Raw genomic sequence first — 27,173 nt, forward strand, 5'->3', positions numbered from 1 at the left:
AGAGTCCACACTGGTTGTTAGAAATCTCGGGGGAAGTGCCTTGTGTCTTATACTGTACCTGTTGAATATTACCAGGAGTGCTGAGTAAGTGTGAAGTTGTCAGTGAACCTGGCCTGGCATTCTTCATATTGGGCTGCATAGTAGGCAGTTTTATTTACATTAATGTTTTATTAGAAAAATCCACTGAGTAACACACATTTAAATCCTTGAGTCATCCAGAATTAGGTGTGTGTTAGTCATTCAGTCGTGTCCGATTCTTCGTGACCCCATGAGCTGTAGCCCACCAGGCTCCTCTGACTATGGAATTTTCCAGGCATGAACGCTAGAGTAGGTAGCCATTTCCTTCTCCAGGGGATCCTTCCCAACTCAGGGATTGAACCCACTTCTCCTGCATTGGCAGGGGAAGTCTTTACTGTCTGAGCCAAGGAAGCCTATCCCTGTTTTCACTAATTTTTTGCGAACTTATATAAAAAAATTAAAAACCATAACCTTTATGGATTTTTATGTCTCTGAAGTTGAGTGAAATAACCATAGTAAGATGTGCTTGTGTACTTGTGTTCACTGCAGACATAAAGAGATTGGCTGAAAAGGAAGATTGGGTTGTCGACAGCGAAGGCCTGACGTCTCTAGTAAGTTTAAATTCCTCTAGACATTAGTGTCTGTTACATTCAGAATAATTGATTTATTATGATGATAATGAGTGAGTGCACTGCTGCAACCCTAAAAATTTTCTGGAAATGGAAAAGCAAACTTCTTAAAGTTTTCCTTCTCATAGTCATTTTTGGTTAACACTAACCACATATGCTTAAAAATTAGTAAAACAGTGGACCACCTTTAGAGTGATCATGCTTCATCCTGTAACTCCTGTTTGTTTGTGTTAACATTTTTTAATGTAATTCTAAGCTTCCCAACAACTTGAATTTTTCAGAACAGCAGGATAGAAAAAAACAAAATGTTGTTGCTATACCCTAAGGCAAAACAGAGGACAATGAGAATTTCTCCAGATACACACAGAGTTGGGTGGGCGGTTAAAACATAGTCTCTCACTCTAGCACTGTCATCTTTTCAGAGGGGACTTTGAGGTTTTTCAGAGTCCCCTTGAAATTAAGGTCAGGGTTCGTGAGTTGTGTGTCTTCAAGTCTGTCTCATGGATCCCACAACAGCCCTATAGGTGGGTTTTCAGTTCAGTTCAGTCGCTCAGTTGTGTCCCACTCTTTGTGACCCCATGAATTGCAGCACGCCAGGCCTCCCTGTCCATCATCAACTCCCGGAGTTCACTCCAACTCATGTCCATCATGTCGGTGATGCCATCCAGCCAGCTCATCCTCTGTCGTCCCTTTCTCCTCCTGCCCCCAGTCCCTCCCAGCATCAGGGTCTTTTCCAATGAGCCAACTCTTCGCGTGAGGTGGCCAAAGTATTGGAGTTTCAGCTTTAGCATCAGTCCTTCCAAAGAACACCCAGGACTGATCTGCTTTAGGATGGACTGGTTGGATCTCCTTGCAGTCCAAGGGACTCTCAAGAGTCTTCTCCAACACCACGGTTCAAAAGCATCAATTCTTTGGCGGTCAGCTTTCTTCACAGTCCAACTCTCACATCTATACATGACCACAGGAAAAACCATAGCCTTGACTAGACGGACCTTTGTTGGCAAAGTAATGTCTCTGCTTTTCAATACGCTATCTAGGTTGGTCATAACTTTCCTTCCAAGGAGTAAGTGTCTTTTAATTTCATGGCTGCAGTCACCATCTGCAGTGAATTTTGGAGCCCCCAAAAATAAAGTCTGACACTGTTTCCATTGTTTCCCCATCTACTTCCCATGAAGTGATGGGACCAGATGCCATGATCTTAGTTTTCTGAATGTTGAGCTTTAAGCCAACTTTTTCACTCTCCTCTTTCACTTTCATCAAGAGGCTCTTTAGCTCCTCTTCACTTTCTGCCACAAGGATGGTGTTATCTGCATATCTGAGGTTGTTGATATTTCTCCCAGTAGTCTTGATTCCAGCTTGTGCTTCTTCCAGCCCAGTGTTTCTCAGGTGGGTTTTAGGCAAGGTTAAACATGCAGTGGCTTAAACAAGGGGGCATGTCCTTTTTCTCTCGCACTGAAGAGGTTGGGACTGGTGTGGCAGCTGCAGCATGCAATGCAGGCAGGGTCCAGGGCTCCTCTGACCTCTGCTTTGTGATCCTTAGTGTGGCTTCTTTCTCAGGATACCTCATGGTCACAGGGTGGCAACTGCAATTCCAGCCATCACATTAGGCCTTATTCCTGTCCACAGGGAAGTCCAGCATTTTCCCAGAAGCCACAACTGACAGCTCTGTTCACATCTAATTGGCCAGAATTTATCCACATGCCCACCACTATCTGCAACAGATGTGGGGAAAATCCAGTTTTTGAGCCGAGCACACTGCTTGTCCAGGCGCTTGTCTTGCCTCAGGGGACAGGGGCACTAGAATAAAGTGGTCTGCCTCGCCCGCACTAACAGGGTGGTGGGCTGCCCTTGTTGAGGGGAGCCGTCCCCTGTAACGCTTCTTCACGCCCTTGAATTTTTGTGTGTGCTTGTCCACAGTCTTTTTCTGACAGTTGAGGAATTTTTGACAAGCTGAAATTCTTTCCTTCTTTTCAAAATTCTCTTTTAAGTTAATACAAAGATATGCAAGTGTGTGTGTGGAATACCACATGCTTCTGAATTTTTGTAAATTAAATCAGGCTGAAATTAGGAAATTTATTTTTAATAACTCTGTTACAATTATATTTTAAAGGATTTAAAAAAATTTTTGTTTTATTTGGTTTATTTTTCATATATTTGTGTTTAAATACAAACTCTCCTATAACTAAATATTTAGAAGGAGGAGGTATGGAACCACCGTGTACCATTCAAACTGCATGCAGCCACTTGGCACATAGCTTCAGACTCTGCAACTCAAAAGAAAAATAACTCAACTTTTTATGTTGCCTACATGTTGAAATAATACTTTGATATATTGCATGTTATAAATTAAAATTTCTTTCACTTTCCATATTGTGGTTCCTGGAAGCTAAAATATTTCACCCACAGCGTGTGTCTGGCTGGCCGCTGTACTTGTGTCGGGCATGGTGAGGAGGCGGCGCTGCATGGCTTCAGCATCTGACCTGGCTCTCCTTGCTGTCTCAGTGTGGTGCGTCTTCCGAAGCTACTTAACCTCTCTGCCTCTAGTTAAAGAAGCAGCAGAACGCTTGTTCACTGTATTGTTGGTTAGAATTAAACAAGATGCTATAGAAAAAAGCTGTAACCCACAAAGCTTTACACATATACAGAGGATTTTAGTTTAATTTATTACCACTGTAATAAAAGTACCCTACATTTACATGAAGCCTTACTGTTATCAAAGCTCCTCCTATACTCCTGTCCTTCCTAGTTATCACAGCGAGCCTGGTTGGCAGGCCACAGACACATCACTGGACCAGCCCCTCTGAATACCTGCCTGGAATGACACAAGCCAGGGCAGAGCAGATAGTGCCGGCCTGACCCTGGGTCCTGGTTCCGGTTTCAGATCATCTTGTACAAAGAAAAAGATGTATGTTCATTTTGAGAAAACACAGCATCTGCTTTCAGGGATTTATGTTCATTTAAAAAAAGAAAAGTCTGACAGAAATCAAACAAGTTAGTCATAAAATAGGTATTGGCCTCAGGCCCTTCTGCCGGTCAGTGTCCCTCGTACACACGTGTAGTGAGTGTGGTGGGTGCACACCTGGGTCCACAGTGTGTGCAGAGTTGGCCACGTCTGAGGTTGTTTGTAGACAACGAATCCCCTGGAAGGTCCTCTGAGATGGTGACTGTAGAGACTTGTTTCTAGTCAAGTTAAACTATAATGTGGTAAGAAACTGTAACCGTAGAATCGCTGATTTCATGTCTCATGACACACAAGCCAGAGATCTAAACCACTCATGGTGATTTGGCGCCAGCCAGCATGTCTCATGACCGTTGTTGAAGAAGCGTGCTCACCCCATCAGCCTGCCTGAGCTGGGCGGCTATCAGCCCAGGGCACAGACTTCCCGGGATAAAAGATGAAACCAGGCTCGGGGCCACATACAGGGTCCAGTCCTCAGTGTTGACCTGTAGTACATCTGGAGTTCTCAGGTTTGAACAGAGAGTCAGTTGTTTCAAAGGCTGTTACACACAGGACTTTGTTGTCTTAGCATTTTGTAGTACTGATCCCATTTTTTGACATGAGGCTGTTTTGCTTTCCCTGTGAGTCCTTATCGAGTTAAGAAAATGCACACAAGCTTTGCCCCATGCCTGTGCCTGAAACACTTGCTGGAGAGCATCCTGTTTTCTACAAGTGCTGAAAATGTTTTCTGCCTTCTTTCAGTTTGGATAATTCTGAGAATTTTCTTCTTTCAGAATAACTGGAATGATACCATGACAACTTACAATGTGCTAACTCGGGTGATTCCCTGACACAATGCAGAGGCGGTGCCTTTTCTTTCTTTTCAGAAAAAAAGAAGTAGCAGCCGTGTAGACTCACCTGATCCCGTGCCTTCTGGCCCTGAGGCTCTCTGCTCACTTTCTGACCCTAACCCTGACCCTAGTGCAGGAAAGCAGCATTGAACTGCCCGCCGTTGAAATTTGGGGTTGAGCTCCCAGTGTTATTGTGGTAACATCTTAGATCTTCCTGCCTTCTGGGGCAGGTAGGCGGGTTCATCAAGGCTGATCTAAGAGGCTTTTCACTCTTTAAATACTTGGTGTGGGTGGCATTCCATTCTGTATCCACCCCCAACCTTCTGTTTTCACTTGGACTTTGGCATGTTCTCTCTGGTGCCCTCTGGTGGCTCCAAAGTGCAGTATTAAAATGACATCAAGTTGAGGTACCGTTAGCTTTTCTTAGGCTTGGATTCCTTCTTGTGAGAGAGCATGAACTTGTGTTTCTTTGGTTTGTATACGATGTCTCCTTTTTCTGTTCAGTTTCCCCCCACGTTGTTAATAACCCAAGCGTGTGTGGAGGAGAGTTCTGCCTGCAGGTTCTGCACGGGGCTGTCCACACAGGCTCTGCGGCTCCCCCCCGCCCGCCCCCCCCCTCCCCCCGCCCCCCCCCTCTCCCCCCGCCCCCCCCCCCTCCCCCCGCCTCTGTCCATGCCCCTGTCCTTCAGGCCTCGCTGTCCCAGGGGCTTCTCCTGCCGCGACAGATCCCTTCGTTTATCTTCCTCTGAGGGCCCCGTCCTTCTCTCCATTGCATCTACTGTTTTATTTCTGTGCCTTTTTTGTAAAAAGTGACAGTTTTGATTCCACTCCAGAATGTACAAGTAACAGGAATGCGTGCTGCTGTCCCCTGAAGTGGACTCGCACAGAGGGAACCCGTAGGAGCAGCTGGGGCTTGTTCAGACTCATCTCAAAGGAGATATTTTCAAGTTTCATTTTCTGACTTGATGGACACAGAAGGTGACTGTAGAGACGGTACTGAATGGCAGGTGCCAGCCCTCCTCCGGTCATGGTTGCCGGCACCTCATGTTGATGGGTCCAGAGATGAGCAAGGCCTGGGGCTCACGCTTCTCCCCGAATGTGTCACGGCTGTGCTTCATTCTGGCCCCTGCCCTCTTCCAGAAGAGAAGGTTGGAGAAGAGTTCTTGCTTTACCTGACTTGTGTTCTAGTTGAGTTAGACGTCCTCTCCACTGCTGGGAGTCACTGTCTGTCAACACCCGGTGCAGACTGCGCTGGCCCAGGTGGCCGGGACACCGCATGTGGCCCTGTCCTCTCTGCGCACCTGGAAGCTGGGTGTCGGGGCCACGTGCCCAGGCCTGTCTGCTCTGTCTCCGCAGCCCTGCCGGTTTGAGCGCTGCGTGGTGCTGTCCCTGCAGTCGTTGCGTGGTGTCCTGGAGTGCAAGCCCGGAGAGGCCAGCGTGAGTGTCGGGGGGCAGCTCCTGGGCAGGGGGCGCCCAGGATACGGGTTTGGGTCATTGCAGCACCAGAACTGCCGCCCTGTCACTCGGCTTGAGGCCGGCTCTCTGTCTGCGTCCCCTTTCAGAATCGGGTTACCCACCCTGGATGCCCTTGTCCATATGTTCACTGTTTACATCAAGCTCCATGAACAAAAGGTTTTTTTAGCTAAGTACAAAAATTCTCATTCCTCCTTACAGGTCTTCCAGCACCCTAAAACCCAGGAGGAGGTTTGCCAACTGAGCATCAATATCATGCAGGTACTTTGTAGAAGCAGTGGAGACTTGAGACAGTGCAGACCGTTGGTCTCCCTCCTGTTTATAATCAGTGTAGAGCAGATGCTGACAATTGTATGTGTCCTTTTGCATTTTGTGTGAGTCCATAATAGTTTATGGTAGGTAAGTTCAAGGCAAGAATAGTTGCAGCTTGCTTAGCAGTACCTCCCCCAGTAACTCATTGTTATTATGCTGCCTGTTCTGTGTTCTCGTGGGACTTTGTACATGTATATTTGTATATGTCTGTGTATATATATATATGTTTCTGCTGGAGCACAGATTAAATGACAGTGATGTACATTTTATCTAGAGCCCCAAGTTCCTTGGGGCCAGTGCTTTGTGGGCACATATACACAGTTGAACACATGAGTGAGAGGAAGGAAATAAAATATATTCATCAACTTAACAGTGGGGTCAAAACATAGGTGCTGTAAGTTTTTTTTAATCACTTAGCATTATATATGGGGACATGTACTCCCAGTGCTTATGCTCTTAAATGTGCATGTGTAGATACGCCCTGTATATGGGGTGCAGTTTATCCCTAACAAGGCATATATACATATATACCACTTGCAAGGCATACACTGTATTTCTGGTTACTTATGGAAAATTATCTTTGCTGTCCAGACAGATGAGCATCTGAGGGTTCCTGTCACTGAAATGTCCCATTTTTGACTTAGGTTTTTATATACTGTCTGGAACAGTTGAGCACCAAGCCTGATGCGGATGTAGACACTGCACAGTAAGTAGAGCTGCGATCAGCCTCGCTGGAGCGTCTGTGCAGACTGAAAACACAGCCTCCCGTTCCGTGTTTGGTCTTGTATCCTGAGACTCACAATACGAGAGCGCGTGCTCATGTGAATCCCATGTTTCTGTATTTGGCCTCTATTCTTCCCACAGTTTCTTCATCTTCTGAACTTGTCTCAGCTTTACTAGAGGCACTTTGAGCAAACTGAGTACGTGGTTAGCTCCCTAACTGTCCAGAGGAGCAGGGTTTGTAATAATAGAGGGAAAATGCACAACTCCTCGTCGTTGGCAGCCATGTGGTTCTGTGTTGGGCGTTGTCCCAGCTGCTGTTAGAGGCCCGCAGTGTGGGTGGAGTGATGTCCCGGCCGGCTTAGTTACCTGAGCCCAGAGCGCACACCTAAGTCCTGACATTTCCAGATCCGAGAGATCGTTCTGTCATCGTACTGCTCCCTGGGGTTGTTGAAACTTCGTCTTTCTGAATATTTGGCACATGGGACTTACTGTACCTGAGGTTTCTGCTTGCACACAAATAATACTGAAATAAATGCCTCTTAATTAAAGCTGTAATCTAACTGACAGCTGGAGATTTTCTCATATTTGTCTGGTTTTTGCCTCTCACTGTATAAGACATTTATTCCTCTGAAGCCTAATAAATATCCAGTTCTGGTTTGTCTTTGATTTTTTATGTTTAGCACATTCATTTACCAGGAATTTATATTGTTAGCAGTTTCCTGATATTTTTGATTAAATAAGTCTTGTTTTGTTACGATTTCTGTTCCACACGTCATTGAATTGTAGTAGTGAAGGTATTTCTGAACTTTTTCTGCTCTATTTACTCAGATGTTTCCTATCAGTTTATATTGTTTTAATTATCATTATTTTAACTTCTTTCAGATTGCTATCCTTTTATTGCTTTTTCTATTTTAAAATATTATTTGATATCTTTTTCATCTTCCATATGAATTCTAAAATCAGTTGGTCAGATTTAAAGAAAGAGAGCCTGCTGAGGTGTTACTTGTCACCTGCCGTGTCTTGTAAATTTACTGGTAGCTCTTTGGTGTCTCCTCCCCTGCATTTCTGTGTATCTGGTCACTTGTGGGTTAGTAACTAATTTCCTAACTCAGCTCTCCTGTTAGTCATTTACTGTGAACATGAGCTTGAACAAATTCCCTTTAGATTGTGATGGGCAAAAACATTTCAATTATGAGAGTCTATACCTAGAAATTAAATTATTGGGAAGACCCCACAAACACATTTTATATGGCCCATGTTAACAGATAGTTCACAGTTTCTACTTCGAGCTGTTAGGTATTAAATATTAAAAAGCAGAAAGTTATATGATTTTTGACCAAAAGATTTTAAAGTCAAATTTACATAGGTTTTATGGAATTTTTTACTGAGGTATAATTGACATTATATTAATGTTTTTAATTTTAGTGCTTTAACTATAACTGTTCTCTTCCTTACTTCTCTATTCAGTCTCTCCGTTGATGTTTCTTCTCCTGATTTGTTTGGAAGTATCCATGAAGACTTCAGTCTGACTTCTGTAAGTGAGATTGTAAAGAGATGATAAATAGAAAGTGAAGCATGTCATTGGACACTGCACAATGGCTGCGCATAGCTCAGCCTGAAAGTCCTTTGTTGCTGCGTTATTGCTGTGGTCTAGTGGGCTGTTGGCCCCCGGGAGAGAAGTCCAGGTACAGATTTGTAGATCAGCAGTGTGAGGCCTGGGATGGGATGAGGGTATGAGGGACAATCCTAGTGGCTGGAGAGGAGACCACATATATAGAAATCCTATTGGGGTTCAGGATTCAAGGGGAGGCCTGAAGAGAGAGCCTGGGAGCTCCAGAGAAGGAAACATCAGAGAGGAAGAAATCCAGATGGAAAAGCAGACTGCTGGAGTGCCTGCGGGTCAGACGGAAGCCAGGGCTCGTGGGGGTGTGTGGACGGCTGTGGGGCACTGCCTACACTGGGTCAGGGGTGAGTGGAGGCCGTCTGTTGAGTTCAGACGATGCTTCCACTATGAACATGAAGAGAAGGCTGGAGAAGCACATGCCGAGACAGTGTCCTTCTCTGTGGAGAGGAGCGCTGCCCCTTTCCTGGTCGGTGGGACAGGCCCTGTTGGCACACGACAGTCTTCCCAGCACGGAGGCGGCTGCCGCGTGCTCGGCATCTTCCTTCTCGGGCTGACACCGCCCGCTGGGCCTGGTTCTCCTCAGAGCCTGGACCCTACCTCGAACCACGCCTTAGCCTCCATCTGCCTGCTCTCAGCCAGAAGCCTGCGTGAGTCACACTGTCTCCTGTCCCCCTCTCCTGAGATTGTCCCAGATTTGGTGCCAAGCTCAGTCCCTGTGCTTTTCTCCGCTAGATGATACTGCATTAGATTTGGCCCTGGGGATTCAGGTCTTTGTAGGGTCTTGTTCTGGTTCTCAGCGAGGGCAGCGTGGGAAGAAAGGGGGCTCATCCCTGGTCCTCTTCTGGCTGCCGTTCACTGACTGAAGGGCTTCAGGCACCATGGAGAGTGGCCTGATGCCTGCATCACAGAGATGCTGCGGAGGGCCAGGACGGTGCCTGAGGCCGTGGAGTCCTCGGTCTGCAGATCCTGCCGTGGATGGGCCACAGAAGAGGGCAGAGGATACGCGGCAGGCTGGAGCAGGCCACTGGCAGGCGGGGCAGGGGGAGGGTGCTTGGCGGCCAGCTCCCCAGGAAAGGCGAGTAAGGATGGACTGTGGGCCTGGGAGACCAGCGGAGATCAGATTGGCTGCAGAGGAGTCACGTGACTGCGTCCCAAGTGCCTTACAAGGGCCATATGGTAGCAGCAGGGGGCGCAGGCAGGGGTCCAGCCTCCCCCAGCCTCGCCTGTCACCCCCGGTCTCACGGTGCCCATCTCACGAGGTTTGAAGGTGGAGCATGGAGTAGGGTAGATTACAGCCCATTTTCCTTATTTTAGCCTCCACTTCTCATCCATAGAGTCATCCAGGCCGTTTCATTGCTTTAAAAGCACCGTAATAATTCTGGGCCTTTTAATTACATTTTTTGATGACCACAAAAGACAGGTAGATCACACTGTGCCAGAACTAAAGAATAAAATTTTAAATAAAGACCTAGCAATGTACACACTGTGAAGACACTGAATGGGATTCTTGGGTGATGTGGGCCCAGCCAGGGTGGCCCTGTGGTCTGCACACCTGCCTTTCTGTCACTGACCTCAGTCACTGATAAGTGCACCACAGCGAGCCCAAGACGGGCGGGAGTGTCTCCTGGGGAGGATCTCTGCCCTCGAGTTCAGTCAGGATCTAAACCGAGGCCTCAGATTAGTCACACTTGTTCTGGAGAAACCCTCCCCTGAGGAGATGGGACAGAGCTGTTCCTAGAACTTTCCTTACAAGCCAGTTCTTCTGAACTCTACGAAGAGGACTGATTCGTCAGCCTGGGAGTCTGGTCACTTTGATGTGAAATCACCATGAGCAGCCAGAAGCCTGGGGGTGTAGCATGGCCCTCTCCGTGCCTGACTGGGCGGGCGCCCGGCTCTGTCCCCTCGCTCCCCCCAAGAGGGAGACTCTCCATGAGGAGGGCTGCAACAGCCTCGTGACTGAGGGAGCCATTACAGTTTTCTTCCAAGTTATGAAAAATTTTGAAGTTATTTTCCAAGAGTTTCACCGTTTTTTGGCACTTATTTTTAATACTCATTTTTATAGCTATTTTGGGTGCAAAACATGTAGAATAAACAGCAAAGTAGAACCCCTTTCCTAAGAACTGCTGCTGCTGCTAAGTCGCTTCAGTCGTGTCCGACTCTGTGTGACCCCAGAGACGGCAGCCCACCAGGCTCCCCCACCCCTGGGATTCTCCAGGCAAGAGCACTGGAGTGGGCTGCCGTTTCCTCCTCCACCTAAGAGCAGCATCTGACCCCACCTCACTGGTTACCTGTGCTCCGTCCGTCTGCTTTCCATACAGCTGTTAGAGTTCCAAAGGAATTTGAGTTAAACGTGATTTGACTCTTCAGTGTATTAGGTGGTTAGTTAGTAGAATTACAGATTTGTATTATGTTTCTCTGTTACTGGAAAGAAGGAACCAAGATAAAGTGCTGAATATTGATATGAAACATGAAGAGATTGTAATTAGCAAGTGGGAAATGTTATCTGTTAGACTTTCAATTTGTTACTAGAAATGTAATTTTTAAAATTTTGTTTTGGTTTTAGGAACAGCGACTTTTGATAGTCCTAAGTAATTGCTGCTACCTAGAACGTCACACCTTCCTAAACATAGCAGAACATTTTGAAAAACACAACTTCCAGGGAATAGAAAAAATAACACAGGTCAGTGGTCTTCACACCGGCTTAGTTTCAGCTGTTTTCCCGGTGCCGCCCCCTGCTCCTCCCACCCCGCTCGCCCCGCCCCTGCTCCTCCCACCCCGCTCGCCCCGCCCCTGCTCCTCCCACCCCGCTCGCCCCGCCCCCTGCTCCTCCACCCTCACTTCCCGGTCCCATCTCCTCACAGCTCACCTGGAGTTAATGCTCTTCTCTTTCTCTGGAGCAAAGTCCTTGCAGGGGTAGAGCTGGCATATTACCCACCCAGGCTTCCCAAAAGTGAGGGAAGGAAAGGAGAGAAAGGCTTCCAGAGGCATCTCAGATGCGGCTCCTTTCAGGTTAGAGCTGTCACCAGCCAACATCAAGCCCCAAGCCTGCACAGTCTCCTCTCCTTCCTCTCTCCTGCTCCGGGGACCACAGCAGAGCTTCTGCGTGCCTGCTGAAGTATTTGCACGGGTGCGGTGCAGACACACACACGTGTGCACACACATGCACGCAGGCACAGCTCTAGGTTGCTTTGTCTTTGCTGAAAAACACACCCCTTCCCCTCTCCAGTCCTGCATGTGGAGAATTGGACAAAAATGAGTCCTGCATAAATAAATAATTGGAGTGTTTTTTTGGTTTTTTTTTTTAATGATGTTGCACTTTGGTGTTTATATTTTTCAAGTAATCAGAAAAGAAAAAGATGAAGTAATCTTGTTATTATTAAAGGTTGCTTGGTTCCTGGGCAAAGGTTTATCAGATTTCTAAGTAAAGCAAGCTAGAACCACTTTTTTTTTAATGTCAGTGCAGTTCTCTTAGTGCAAAGAATAAGATAGTGATCTTGTTAATCTTACAATCAAAAAGTGCTCTGGATAGATTGCATACTTTTTACAAATGATGGTTCCAGTTCATGAACTTGATTGGGATTTTTTTTAAAGATTGAAAATGTCAGAGTGGGTGGCTATGTCTTGTTTTCCTGCCTTTTCGTAAAGATTAATCATCCTGATGAGAAATGTTGTGACTTAAGGGCCAAATGTCGAGTTTATTTCCAGAAATTTTTGGTTGAGAATTGCAAGGTGTTCTCTTGCAGTAAAAAGTTAGTATTTGTAGAAAGTGGGCATTTTGTTTTTATGCAGTAATAATAATGACACTAACATTAGTATTGGAGAAGTCTTTTATTATTTTAAAAATACATGAAATGATTAGGAATTGCATATAAAAGCAGGGAAAGATTTCAGATCAGTCGCTCAGTCGTGTTTGACTCTTTGCAACCCCATGGACTGCAGCACACCAGGCCTCCTTGTCCATCACCAACTCTTGGAGTTTACTCAAACTCATGTCCATTGAGTCGGTGATGGCATCCAACTATCTCATCCTCTGTCGTCCCCTTCTCCCCCCACCTTCAATCTTTCCCAGCATCAGGGTCTTTTCAAATGCATCAGTATTTGAAAAGAGTATTGGAGTTTCAGCTTCAACATGAGTCCTTCCAATGAACACCCAGAACTGATCTCCTTTAGGATGGACTGGTTGGATCTCCTTGCAGTCCAAGGGACTTTCAAGAGTCTTTTCCAACACCACAGTTCAAAAGCATTAATTCTTCGGTGCTCAGCTTTCTTTATAGTCCAACTCTCTCATCCATACATGACTACTGGAAAAACCATAGCCTTGACTAGATGGACCTTTGTTGGCAAAGTAATGTCTCTGGTTTTTAATATGCTGTCTAGGTTGGTCATAACTTTCCTTCCAAGGAGTAAGCGTCTTTTAATTTCATGGCTGCAGTCAACATCTGCAGTGATTTTGGAGCCCCCCAAAATAGTGTCAGCCACTGTTTCCCCATCTATTTGCCATGAAGTGATGGGACCAGATGCCATGATCTTAGTTTTCTGAATGTTGAACTTTAAGCCAGCTTTCCTCTTTGACCTTCATCAAGAGGCTCTTTAGTTCTTCACTTTCTGCCATAAGGGTGGTGTCATCTGCATATCTGAGGTTATTGATATTTCTCCCAGCAATCTTGATTTCAGCTTGTGCTTCCTCCAGCCCAGCGTTTCTCATGATGTACTCTGCATATAAGTTAAATAAGCAGGGTGACAATATACAGCCTTGACGTACTCAGTTCTAACTGTTGCTTCCTGACCTGCATACAGGTTTCTCAAGAGGCAGGTCAGTTGGTCTAGTATTCCCATCTCTTTCAGAATTTTCCACAGTTTATTGTGATCCACACAGTCAAAGGCTTTGGCATAGTCAATAAAGCAGAAATAAACGTTTTTCTGGAACTCTCTTGCTTTTTTCGATGATCCAGCGGATGTTGGCAATTTGATCTCTGTTTCCTCTGCCTTTTCTAAAACCAGCTTGAACATCTGGAAGTTCACGGTTCAAGTATTGCTGAAGCCTGGCTTGGAGAATTTTGAGCCTTTCTTATACTTAGAGATTTTCTGTTAGAGTCAGCCTGTGTCAGTAAGAAGCAGAATGAGACTGACCGTGTCCTTCCACGTCTTTGTCCAGGCTCTTGTGTTCTGAAACTAAGGTGATTTGAGGATCTGGGGGGTGCTATTTGTGGCACTCAGAATTTGGAATTGAATATTTTGAAAGCTTTCAACTAAGCATTAAAGGAATAGACAGTAAACTAGATTTATAGTCTCTGTGCTGTTTCTGTTTTTTATGAGTGAATTCCTTAATTTCATGATGACAATGAAGTAAAATATATTTCTTGCATTAAGGTAAAACTGCCAGCTGCCCCTGTTTTTCATGGTTCCCTTCTCAGGTAACGTAACTCTGGAGGCCCAGATCCCAAAGCAGTCTGGGGCATTCAGATCCCCTGAACACTGGTCACCCATGCTCTGCTCTGCTGTCAGAGGGAAGGCTGCCTCAGAGCTGCTGCTGGGCGTCTTCACCCCTTGGACCCCACCTCTCACAGGTCTCCCCCGAGCTGTGCTTGGGTACTTGGCCAAAGTTTCTCCAGGCATAGTTCCTTCTGTATTCTGTTTCACGAAGACCTTCACTGGTCTTTTCAGTCCCCTTTATCTTGCTCTTCATCTGCAAGAGTAGAATTAATTTTTACATAAATAATCATGCTTGTTAGGAGTTTATTAAAATTTAATTATCATTCATCCTTTGGGGCTTGCTTCCCTGGTGGCTCAGACAGTAAAGAATCTGCCTGAAATGCAGGGGATACAGGCTGGATACCTGGATTGGGAAGATCCTCTGAAGAAGGGAATGGCAACCTTCTCCAGTATTCTTGCCTGAAGAATCCCATGGACAGAAGAGCCTGGTGAACCACAGTCCATGGGCTTGCAGAGTCGGACACGACCGAGCGACTCACTCACTTTTTCACTTTTCATTCTTTGAAACTAGAATGATTTTTTTACAGTTTTGTTTGATGAAAATAGCTCTCTGAAGTAATTAAGGAAAGTATTATTAACTCTGTTTTTCATGCAGAAAGATGCTCAGAGAGAGGGAGGTTAGCACAGCAGGCCTCCAGTTCACGTTTTCTCAGGCTAAGTCCAGAGTGCCTGTTGGTCTGGCATCATACATGCCCTAAAGTAAAGGACAAAATTGTTTTTTGGTTTTTTTTTTAATGACAAAATTGTTTCTATGAGAAGACACCAGAGGAATAGGATCTGACACCGGTTGGTTAAATGTATATCATTTTGAACTTTATAAAGCAGCATTAAATAATAAACATGAAACTTGTCAGCATTTCCAAATCCTCTTTCTCTGCGAGACACTTGGTCCGAATGAGCCCCGTTGGAGGCCTTTGTTGGGCTGTGCTGTGGAGCCCTGCGCGCCTGTGCATTTCCACTTGCGGTGCCAGCGCCTCCCAGTCTCAAGTGTTGGAAACGTTTTTTTATTGTGCATTTTCTTTTTCTTATTATAAAAATGAGACCTCTGGACTTCCCTGGTGGTCCAGTTGTTAAGAACCCACCTGCCAGTGCAGGGACCCAGGTTCAGTCCCTGGTCTGGAACATTCCACATGCCGCAGGGCAGCTAAGCTCATGCCCCGGGGCTGCTGAGACTCTGGAGCCCATGCTGTGCAACACGAGGAGCTGCAGTGAGAAGCCCTTGCAGCACAACCAGAGACGGCCCCCCAACAGCAGAAAGCCAGCACAGCCAAAGCAAACGTTCTTTTTTTTTTTTTTTTTTAAATAAGACTTAATCATTTTTTAAAAGGAGAAATACTAAGAAATGTAAAAAAGGTTTTTTTTAATCACCTGTAATCCAGCAAAGATAAACACTGTCTTATTTTAGAATATATAGTAATTAGTATCTTACATAGACCTGTGTCTGTGTATGTCATTAAAATATGAAACAATTTTCTGAATTTAGTTTATAACGAATATAGCTCTTTCTCTTGGCTGTTCTGTTGGGAGCACTTCTCCATTTTTATAAATGTGAGTTTCATGGCTTTATAGTATTTGTTACTGTTGGATGTGCCATTGTATAATTCTTGTTTTCCCTTTTTCCTGCTGGGAACCTTCAGGTGGTTTTTGTGGCTGTCACTGAGAGGGAACGCTGGCCGCGTCACCCTCCTCCCTTCCTCACAGTAAATTCCTGGAAGTGAACTGCCGCTGCAGAGGCTCCCTCCCGGCAGACTCTGCCTGCCGGGCTGCTGTTCAGAAGCTGCGCCCTTGCGTTTGGCCATCACTGCCAATTAGTTCTCATTTGATAGGAAACATCCTCTTGTGGTGTTTTCTTTTGCATGTCTTTCCCTGCTTAGCAGGTTAACACTTTCTCATATGCTCATTGGCTAGAATGGTCTCTTTAAAGGGGCTCAGAGGCTGCAGGCCAGTCTCTGAGCCCTTTGAGAAGGGAAAACCAGAGCTGTATGGTTAATAAACTTTGGCTTATAATTTTATTAGTAGCTGTAATTACATAAACCCAAGGAATGACCTTTACATATATAAAAAGCTGGTGTACTCTGTGCCAGTCTTTTTAAAAGAATGATCTAATTTGCAGTTTGGATAGTTGCAGATTTTTGATCTACCCAAGAATGTTATAATAGCCATTAAAGTCTGGCATTAAATTATTTTTTTTAAAGTCGAATGCCTAGAGAGAAATGGATAGGATGGGGCCCCCACCCCCAACCTCTTCTATCTCCTGAGACATTCACAGGCCAAGGAGGGAAGGCTCTCTTTTCTAGACATGTATACTCATTTTTATGTATTTATTGCTTATTTGGCGGGGCCACATCTTAGTTGCAGCATGTGGAGTCTTTTAGTTTGGCATTCAATTCTTGAGTGATGTTTTCTGTGATGCCTGTAAATCTCTTTCCAATATTTCAGCATGGAGATAGAGAAAGGACAGGTTTTGTTTTTTTTTAAGTCCAGGGAAGCTCCTTTACAGCAAACAGTTTTAAAGATTTTTGAGTCACTTGAACCATAGGCAATATATTTTACATATTTGATTATTTTTAGCATAATTGTATATAATTTTTTTTTGCTGTATTTATTCTAGTTAAAATTTTGTTGTTTTTTTAAAATACAACTGTCAAAGGTTACCCTCCATTTACAGTTACTACAAAACAGTGGCCCTGCTCCTCGTCTTAGAGTCTTGCACAGTCCATCCTTGAGCCTCTTGAGCCTGTCTTACCCAGCAGTCTGCACCCCTGCCCACCGCTCCCCATAGTGGTTCTGATTATAGTTCAGTGAGTTTATTTCTATAGCGCTGGCTCAATTAAAAGTGCTCTTTCTGTCATCTTTGAAATGAAAATAACAGGGCTTTCTTTATGTTATTTTTTTCTTTCTCAGAAGTTTAATTTTTACTAATTATTCTTACCAAAAAAGGTTTTTAAATAGTAAACTAGAAAATTTAAGTTGGAAACATTAAAATAAAACCATGATTTTATGTTTCTGTAACTGTTTTGAGTGAGCTTCAGAGCGCAGTGTAGACAGTGGGTAAGCAGGGCGCCTGCCATGCTAGAGTGCTCTTTATCACCAGCGGCGAAGCAAAAGTCATGCCTTTTTGTGGGAAAGCCGGTAAGTACTGTTCAAACCTACTCAGCGTTTACTTACATTGTTTCACTGTTTTCTTCACCTGCGAGTAGACGCCGTGCGTGTTCCACTTGTGTGTGTGAGCGGGCGTGGCCTCACTGGGGTGCTCTCACTGTGCTCACAGGTGAGCATGGCCTCACTCAAAGATCTGGACCAGAGGCTGTTTGAAAGCTACATTGAGCTGAAGGCAGACCCCATCGTGGGCTCCTTGGAACCTGGCATTTACGCTGGCTACTTCGACTGGAGGGACTGCCTGCCCCCAACAGGTGGGTGGTTTCAGTTTACTGGTCTCCAGGTCCATGCATCCTGAGACGTGAATATAGATTTGCTTTTCTTGATACGTGCTTAAGATGCTTTTCTTTTTGTTCCCATTTTTTCCATATTTACTAAGGGATTGACTTGATTTTTAAATCTTTATTAACTTAAACCCACTTTTTGATAGTTTGGAGTTTAGGAGACTTTAAATTATTAGTGCTTAAAATGGCTTAGAGCTAATCTTAAATTCCAGAGGATAATTAATTACACCTCAGAGTATGTGATCATCTCAGTAACACACACTTGCTTCCTGGGGTGCTTCTTGCTTGCATAGAAGCAGTAGACTGAGTGAAGTTTTCTGCAGTCAGAAAACTGCAGAAAATTTACTTAAGACGTTTGATCGCTTCTACGTAAGACCCAGTTACAGTTGCCGAAGATATGAAAGATTCAAGGAGAGGGTATGGGAGTAAGAGCATCATAATTTAGCAGAGAAAATTCAGCTGCGGGAAGACGGCAGACAGTTCCAGTATTATCACTGTGACACCAAATAAATGTCACTTAGATCACTTGGTAATGTGTGTTTTAGAAATAACTTGCTCATTGAAAGAAATACATTTTTGATTGATAGACACTTGTTTCTTTGTTTGAAGTACCATGGAATACATAAAGCCAGGCCACCTACTAACGTGTTGGTGTCGCCTGGTGTGAAAATGGTTCTGTTCTTATTAGACATCAGGTCTTTGGGGCGTGTGTGGCTGTACCCGCGACCTGCTGGAAAGTTGTGTTACCTTTATTCGTTCAACAGCGTGTTGTGATATCCTGTCGTTATTGTTGTATGATGCTTTTATTAGATGGTGATAGCATCATTTATTCTTCAAACATGTTTTGTTTTTATTGTTACCGTTCATACTGTTGTTCAGTTGCTCAGTCGTGTCACTCTTTGCAACCCCATGGACTGCAGCACGCCAGGCCTCCCCGTCCCTCACTATCTTCTAGAGTTTACTCAGACTCACGTCCATCGGGTCGGTGATGCCCTCCAACCATCTCATCCTCTGTCGCCCTCTTCTCCTCCTGCCCTCAGTCTTTCCCAACATCAGGGTCTTTTCCAGTGAGTCAGCCCTTCACACCAGGTGGCCAGAGTATTGGAGCTTCAGCTTCAGTGTCAGTCCTTCCAATGAACATTCAGGGTTGATGTCCTTTGGGATTGACTTGTTTGATCTCCTTGCCATCCAAGGGACTCTCAAGAGTCTTCTCCAGCACCACAATTTGAAATCATCAAGTTGTTCATATTAGGGGTAATGATGCAATGATGCCGGAAGTATAAGCTAAGAATCAGAATCATTAAATTAGTAATGTTTATGTGATTGTAGCTATTTAATTCCTGAAGTCACCATCTATCATTATAGACGTTTGAGCCTTCTGCCTAAAGCAGATCATAGTTGATCTTTCTCCCCTAAGGGCATTCATTACCTTCCTCAATGCTCCTTCCTATAATACCTTCCTAAAGGTCCCAAATGTTGAAATTCCTAAAGTCACCTAGCTCAAGAGTTTTGAAAAAGATTGCAGATCGAAAGTTCCAGAGGCTATTCACAGATGACCTTGAGACCAGTGATCTACCCTGGGAATTAGGTTTGTTCATACATACATTCTTTTCTGTGTCCCGACTGGATGACAGCTCACATCCCAAATACATCCTTTTACAGTATGTCAGATCCTGTCAGAAACTTGCTTAAAATTTTTGTAGTGTCTTACAGTAAAATCTGCAACGCGGTTAGTACTGACCCTACACTCTACCCCATGGCCTCGCCAGCTGCCCATAGCACACAGGGAAGACTTCCCACATCCTCCCTGCAGGATCTTCCCATTGCCCGTATGGTCAGGAGTCCTTTGTCCTCAGGCGTCTGCTTAAGTGTCAAGACTCCAGCCATCCACTCTGCACGTGTGATACGGCCAGTGGAGGGTGGGCGTGGTGCTTTAGATGGAACCTATGGGAATTATGCGTGTTTTATGTGCAAGATAATCATCTACGAGGGAGTATCCTGTCCATTGGTTCCAGCACTGCCCTTCACGTTGGTGGAGCTTCTTACAGCCCAGTCTGTGAGCTCAGGGGTAGTGGTCAGTTACCCAGGGCAGTTGATGACATGCACCTTCAGTGTAAGCTGAGTTCCTGACTTCGTATGAGCACACCTAACTCCCTGGGTGGATCACTGGTCTCAAGGTTGTCTGTCAACAGCCTCTGGAGCTTTCGATCTGCAGTCTTTTTCAAAACCCTTGGGCTAGGCAACTTTGGAAATTTCAACATTTGGGAGCTTTAGGAAGGTAATATGGTGCATATGCCACATTTCATGTTACATCCCAGTAGCGATTCCGGCAGGGAAATGGGTGAAATTAGATTAGGAGTGATAATCAAGATCCTTGTCAGTTCAGGTGACATGTGCCACCGTGCAGGTTTATTGGGACTTTGCAAATTCACAAACAAAATTTGGACCCTGCTGTACCAAATGCTTGTAACAACAGTTAACCAATCCCTGGTTCACAAATAAAAGAGTTGTTGTCCAGCAGGCCCTGCACATGTGCACACTCATGCACATGCTAGGTGTTTTACTCCTCACAGTTTCAGTCATTTGTGTGCCTGTAATGCATGTGCCTTGTGTACACTTACCTCTTAATACTTACTCATTTCAGTTCAGTTGCTCACTCGTGTCTGACTCTTTGCAACCCCATGAACCGCAGCACGCCAGGCCTCCCTGTCCATCACCAACTCCCGGAGTTCACCCGAACTCATGTCCATCGAGTTGGTGATAACCATCCAACCATCTCATCCTCTGTCGTCCCCTTCTCCTCCTGCCCTCAATCTCTCCCAGCATCAGGGTCTTTTCAAATGAGTCAGCCCTTTGCATCAGGTGGCCAAAGTATTGGAGTTTCTGCTTTAGCATCAGTTCTTCCAATGAATACCCAGGACAGATCTCCTCTAGGATGGACTGGTTGGATCTCCTTGCAGTCCAAGGGACTCTCAAGAGTCTTCTCCAACACCACAATTCTAAAGCATCAATTCTGCGCTCAGCTTTCTTTATAGTCCAACTCTCACATCCATACATGACTACTGGAAAAAACCATAGCCTTGACTAGATGGACCTTCATTGGCAAAGTAATGTCTTTGCTTTTTAATATGCTGTCTAGGTTGGTCATAACTTTCCTTCTGAGGAGTAAGCATCTTTTAATTTCATGGCTGCAGTCACCATCTGCAGTGATTTTGGAGCCCCCAAAAATAAAGTCAGCCACTGTTTACCCATCTATTTGCCATAAAGTGATGGGACTGGATGCCATGATCTTAGTTTTCTGAATGTTGAGCTTTAAGCCAATTTATTACAGTTTTCTAAATTTCAGCTGTCTTAAGACAAATCCTGGTTCCCTCTGGAGGATGGGGGAAGGTTGGCCAGGACCTCAGGCTCTGAACCCCCTGAGCTCCTGTCGCTCTGACTGCTCACAGCCCCACACATTCTACTTAACAGCTCAGCGTGAACTAGCTGTCTGGGCGGTGCCTCGGAGATTCCACCTGAGGCCCGCGTCCTCTCGTGTCTCTCACATCTCCAGCCATCCTGGGATCCATGGCCGTGCTGGCCTTGGTGCTCTGCGGAGTGCTTCCAGGCTGGTCCTGCTCCTGGGAGAGACGCCCCCCATGCCCTGCTGCCCTTCCCCTGTGGTGAGCGGGCCCCAGCCTCCTTCCCCTGCGGCCCCTGCACTGGGAGTGGCCCTCGACACCGGCTTCCCTGGGGTTGCCAGTCCCTGTTCAGACTCCGAGATTTCATCCACTCGAGCAAGCTGACTGTTGCCTCCAGCATCCACTCTGTGGCCTGACCTCCCTCCTCCAGGGACAGATGTCTCCCCCAGACTTTCCTGCACCCTCCTCACCCCTTGGGTCAGCTGCCAGGGTGCTGTTCCTCCTCAGGCCCTAGTTCTGCCCCCACCGTGCCCAGTTCCTGCAGGGCGCCCCGTGTCACCTCAGGGCCACACCGTCTTCCTGTCCCCAGCCCCTTGTTGGCAAAGCCCATCTGTCACCCCCTGCTTCAACCCTTCAGGCCTCCCCTCTCCCCAGGCTGAGACCTTCGCTCATGGGCACTGGTCCTGCTCGTCCTGCTCCTGGCTCCTCCCATGCCACCTCCAGGCAGCCAGGGCCTCTCCTGGTTCCCAGGGTCCACCTCCCCACCAAGCTCCAGTTGTGCAGTGGGAATTCATAGTTCACAGTCTGAGCGAACATGGGTCATGCCTCAGTTTATCTTTCCGTATTTGTTCTGTGGTTCGGCAGTGATTTTTCTCAGTTGCTTTTCGATAGGAAAGTAAATTGTGTGATGTTCTCATTTCCATTAATCTTCTTGTTCACTTTTTAATAAATAGTGCACAGTGGATATCGGTATTTGTTTAATTGAGGTGAGCGTTTTAGCACTTGTGCCCTGTGGAAGCTACGTGCAGTCCCTCAGTCATCAGTAATTGCATTTGATTTAAACACGAGTGTCAGGGATACCTGACGTGAGAGCATTTCTGTGTGGCGTCTCTGTGCACAATATAACGTGCTGTTCAGGGACAGTTGAGGTGCATCTTGCTCAGTCCTTGTGAGGACTCAAGAGGGCGAGGGCAGGGTAGGGGGGTGCATCACCAGGCTCTTCGGGTCTTCCCTGCTGCCAGGTGTGGACTGACTCAGTGTCCAGGTCTGGGGTCCTTCTCTGCCCCTCACATCTTCCCAGCACACACTGTGAGTGATGATGGATGCAAAGTGATGTCATAGTTACCAGGGAGGTTTTTGTACAAACTGAGGTGCTGCTGGCCGTGTGGCATGGAGGTTCTGGTGCTTTCTTTCAGGCAAGCATCCTCTCCTTGGCATATGCACACAGCACTGTACCACCCGCCATTCACGTGCCATTCCTCTGGTGCCAAAACCTCTTAGAAACCAACACCCACTTTTACAGACTTTTCTAAGCTATATCTAGTTCTGTTCTCAGTGTAGTTTTGACTGGATGCCCAGCTGAACCTCAATCTCTCATAGTCATAGAGCGACTTTTCGTTTCTTTAAAGTTGACTGAAGTTTTGAGACCAAGCTGAGCAGCCACAGTAGTTTGACTTAGTCCTCCAGAAGAGTTTCAGTTACCTTAGTGTTATCTTTACAATTTTCACGTCCAATTTCATCTTTCATTTCAGAGCTGAATTTTGCAAATCATATAGGTACCTGTGTATTGCTGTAGTTTCTGACACTGTAGTAATTTTTTTTAAAAATCCAGTTGATCACCTCTTTAATTTAATATATATCAGGAAAGATCGTTCTGGTTAGTTCTGAGTCACTTAACTGACTGTCATTTTTCTGTTATCCTCAGTTGTTAAGAGCTCTGAGTACTTGCATTTGATAAGTTTTAGCTCAGTTAAAAATAATCTTATTTACAAGTACACTTGAAAGTTCAAATCTTAAGAACATATTAAATAAGAGAAGTAATCTTTCTTTAAATTTTCACTTAAATATTTGTTTTCTATCTAGAACATGTATGTTTACATATATTCGTAAAGGTAATAGATTAATTTAAAATCAACCATTTTTTAATAAGTACTTAGCCGATTTTTGCCTCAAAATGCTTTCCTGTTAACTGTAGTCATTGGAAGTATCGGGCGAGGGAAGACATCTGTGTGGTGGATGCTGTGAGTTTGGGGGGCCAGGTGGGCGGGGAGGGCAGCTGGCTGGTGTGGGACGCGGGGCGCTTCCCTCGTTCCCCGTGGATCCCGCATGCGGAGGCAGAGACCAGCCTGCAGCCGGTGCTCTTCATCCTAGGTGACCACCTCTTCCTGCCTGTAGATGCATTTCCACTGCCGTGTGAAGAGTATCTTGATTGCCTGTTGTATGTCTCTTTTTTCCCCAACACTTTTCTTCTAATACTCTTTTGTGATTTAACCAGATCCTTGTATTCCAGTGAGCTAATTGCACTTACCTCAAGTGAAGAACACTGGGGTGGTGGACAGGCTGCCTGTCATTTGTCTCATGAAATCAGCATCTCCATGGAAACACCCATCTCACTCCTTGTTAAACTGTGCACAACCCTAGGGAGAATCTTTTCCTGGAGTGTGTGGGGAGGTTTACTAAGTGCTGGGACAGCTCCTTGGATCCTCCTAAGAGAGGAGTAGTCGTGTCCCACGTCAGAGGGGCGGAGAGGAGGGACTCTCACCCATTGCTGCTTCAGCCTGCGTGAAGGAAAGGCAGGAAACACCATTAGAATCTCTGGGCCCCAGAACCGGTGAAGGACAGTCGTCTCTCCTGACCTCACACTGATCAAAGGATAAGACAGAGGCACCAGCAGGCGGGGATGTGGGGGCCGCAGGGTCCAAGCGAGCCCAGCCCTCACCAGCTCCTCCTGCAGGTACCTGCTCTGCCCTCTCGCTGCCTCCCACAGGCAGGGCAGGGAGTGTAGAAGAAGGGGACAGAGCCCGTGCACTGCCATCCCCCCAGGGGTGGACGAAGGCTCTCCTCCCTCCCGCAGGGAAGCCCCACTCGGAACCCAGCAGTGCCGGAGACACCGTTCTCCTTAAACCCAGTCTCCAGCCAGGGCTGGCTCCAGGCGTGTGGGCAAAAGATAAGAGCTGAGTTCAGCAAAGAAAAAGTTTGTTTTGTCCCATTAATAAAGGAGTTATTTCAGCATCTAAATATTAGTTCCTATTTCTAATAAAATAGCCCAGCCAGCCATTCAAGGGTCAGTTCACAGCACGTGTAGACCTAGACAGGGACTCAGCAGTGTCTTCCCCTGCACACCCATAACTCCTCCCTCCCTCTGTCTCCTCCCCACTGTCTCCAGGCCTCCCTCCACGCCATCCCCACCTCTGTGCTGTGGCCTTCCTAGGTGCCGGTGTAGAGAAAACCTTCCCTAGTACATTTCCTCCATCCGTTGGTTGCTTAGTGGGAAACACCTTGGCATAAATTACCCAAGCCAGAGGTGACAGGGAAAACACACGTCAAGTAAAATACTAATTTACAGTTTGGCTTTTACCCTAATAGGTATTTTCAACAGGATATCAGATTGAATTATTTTTTAATTCAGTTTAATGTTGAAGAAGAGAATTTTGGTTGATTAAATAAGAAAACAGTTAGCAAAAACACGATGGGAGCTATTCATTTAGAAGTAATTAGATTATTACAAAATAGGTGTAACCCAAAGGTCTCTTGAGTGTCATTCCACCTTTCCAGATTGACTCTGAAGACCAAGCCTTGCAGAATTCTGAGGGCGCCTTTGTGAGCATCACATCCCTGGCGCTGTGCGTTAGGCCCCGTGCACGTCTGCTCTCGTCTCTAGCTTGGAGCCCGAGTGGCAGTGCCCGCTAGCCTGCCACGCTCTTGGCCGCCCTCCACAGGTTTCTCACGCCCTATTCTGCTTTTAACCGAAAGAGAGCCCAGTCGAGTGAATTCTACCTTTGAAGAGACATCCAACTCAGTGGTCTTTCCTGGTGCTGAACTCAGAGTACTTTTATCAATTCCTTGAACTGTTTTTCTTAATTTCATTTAAAAATACTGTCAGGAAGATTTTAATAAATTTGTATTTCATTTATTTATAGGAGAAAAGCAGTTTTATATTTTTCAAAGGAGGATGACCCTAGTCAGTCCTCTTTTTTTCAAATCGCACTTTCATTATTTAACTTTACTTTTTTCCCAGCCATTTTTCCTTTTTTATAAGCAGTTTACCGCATCACTGTCAGTGCTGTAAAACCGTGCAGTGCTTTGGACATTTGGTTGCAGCGTCTGCCAAGCGTTTTCAGTAAAGCTGAGTGTTGGCTCTGATGGTATCAATGTGAATTGCATTAACCTTGAGATGACCTATGGCCTACATACTTTCGTCATTGCATGTATTATCTGCTGAAGTATTTATTTTATTGTGTCTTAAACTGATAGCTGTTTGGCACCAGGGTAAATTAATGTGCTGTTGTGCAAAAGGCCATTGTTTGAACTTACTTTGGACATTCCTAGAGGTTGATCACAGCAGAACAGGGAAGTGCAGAGCTGACTTCGTGGCGGCTTCAGCAGCCCTGAGCTCACGGCCAATCCCCCGCCCTCTCTGGATGAAGGGTCGTTTCATCCACACATGGATCAGATAAGGATGATGTCTTTGAAAATGTAGTCTCAATGCTATTACCAGATCTGGGAAAAAATGTAACAATCCATTAATTTTATCAAATATCCAGTTGAAATAGGAAAGAACCTTTTGTATTCTATTACAGATTAATCACTCAAGGGATGGTGCCTGTAAGCTTAGATTGTACATGGCTCATCTCTGGGAATTTTGCCGCCCAGGTCATGAGCATCAGGCTAATAAAATGCTTTGGTTTAGCTCACAGGAACCCTCTGCACCAGGCCCCCTGTGAATGGCTGCAGGGAGGGAAAAATTCACACATGCCCTCTGGAGGCTGGCAGGAACAGGGAAGTGTTTGGCTTTACTCCCTCCCCTTTCAGTGTAGAAGGAGCCTGACTCAGGCAAGAAGGTTCTTTAGGGCATGAGCCCACCATCCTCTCGGTTTGCCAGCTTTCTGAATAAAGCCACGTTCCTTGTCCTGACAGCTCGCCTCTTGATTACTGGCCTGTTTTGCAGCAAGCAGTCTGAGCTTAGACTCTGGAACACAGTCAGTGTCCATTCTCATAAAAGTTGTTTAGACAGTTCAGTCAGATCAGGGCTCCTGTCAGGGTCTGTGTGTTGCTTTTACTTGCATGTCTCTGAAGTATTTTTTCCTATCTCTAGGGCCTTTTCAATCCTAAAGGAAATCAGTCCTGAATATTCATTGGAAGGACTGATGCTGAAGCTGAAATTCTTAATACTTTGGCCACCTGATTCAAAGAACTGACCCACTGGAAAACCCTGATGCTGGGAAAGATTGAAGGCAGAAAGAAAAGGGGGTGACAGAGGTTGAGATGGTTGGACGGCATCACCAACTTGGTGGATGTGAGTCTGAGCAAACTCCGTGAGTTAGTGATGGACAGGGAAGCCTGGCGTGCTGCAGTTCATGGGGTCGCAGAGAGTCGGACATGACTGAGTGAGTGAACTGACTGACGGCCCTTTCGTCAGCTTCTTTGTTGAATAAATCATGGTTCTACGGACGCTCTCATTTTCTGGAGTTTCCATGTTGTTTCCTCCTTGTGTCAGCAGCATGTTTCTCTGCTTCTTGTGTTTCCAAACTTACGATTAATGAAGTTTTATCAGTTTCAGGCGTGATTTTAATTTGGATTTTGTCACCAGGATGTCTGTAATGTTTGATTGTCTCCCTGTTGGTGATAGGATTGAAAACTGCATTCAAGTGTTATCAGCTCGCTCTACCCTTTAAAACGGTCAAACTTTTCATCTATTAGTTTTAGCACCATTGGTAATTGTTGCCATGATCTTTTATTTCCTAGTTGTTCAGTCGCTAAGTTGTGTCCGACTCTTTGCGACCCCATGGACTGTGGCACACCAGGCTTCCCTGTCCTTCACCATCTCCTGGAGTTTGCTCAAGCTCATGTCCATTGAGTCGGTGATGCTATCCAACCATCTCATCCTCTGTCATCCCCTTCTCCTGCCTTCAGTCTTTCCCAGCATCAAGGTCTTTTCCAGTGAGTCATCTCTTCTCGTCAGGTAGCCAAAGTATTGGCCTTATTTCCTTGGAGATTGCAAACTAATGATTGGTAGCTGGAGCATGAAATTAAAAAATAAAAAATTTCA

General features: G+C 45.6%; 1 protein-coding gene across 11 annotated transcripts in view; it reads left to right on the top strand.

Annotated features, from left to right (window-relative positions):
* Positions 1-27,173, top strand: part of EXOC2 (exocyst complex component 2) — a 131,611-nt gene that overhangs the window by 73,435 nt on the left and 31,003 nt on the right. For 9 of the 11 annotated variants that reach the window (XR_011563573.1, XR_011563575.1, XR_011563574.1 and 6 more), the window contains 7 exons: positions 568-629; positions 5,793-5,873; positions 6,111-6,170; positions 6,866-6,927; positions 8,412-8,478; positions 11,132-11,248; positions 17,333-17,474. Coding sequence is in view for 8 of the 11 variants with exons in the window: in XM_070778503.1 (XP_070634604.1) it covers positions 568-629; positions 5,793-5,873; positions 6,111-6,170; positions 6,866-6,927; positions 8,412-8,478; positions 11,132-11,248; positions 17,333-17,474 (591 nt within the window). In the remaining 3 variants the exon portion in view is untranslated. Of the gene's footprint in view, positions 1-567; positions 630-5,792; positions 5,874-6,110; positions 6,171-6,865; positions 6,928-8,411; positions 8,479-11,131; positions 11,249-11,470; positions 11,501-11,577; positions 15,359-17,332; positions 17,475-27,173 lie in introns of those variants that run through there. The other 2 variants (XM_070778506.1, XM_019985755.2) reach the window with 2 other exon arrangements.

The sequence above is a fragment of the Bos indicus genome, chromosome 23 (genome assembly GCF_029378745.1).
Source record: "Bos indicus isolate NIAB-ARS_2022 breed Sahiwal x Tharparkar chromosome 23, NIAB-ARS_B.indTharparkar_mat_pri_1.0, whole genome shotgun sequence".
Taxonomy (NCBI): Eukaryota; Metazoa; Chordata; class Mammalia; order Artiodactyla; family Bovidae; genus Bos; species Bos indicus.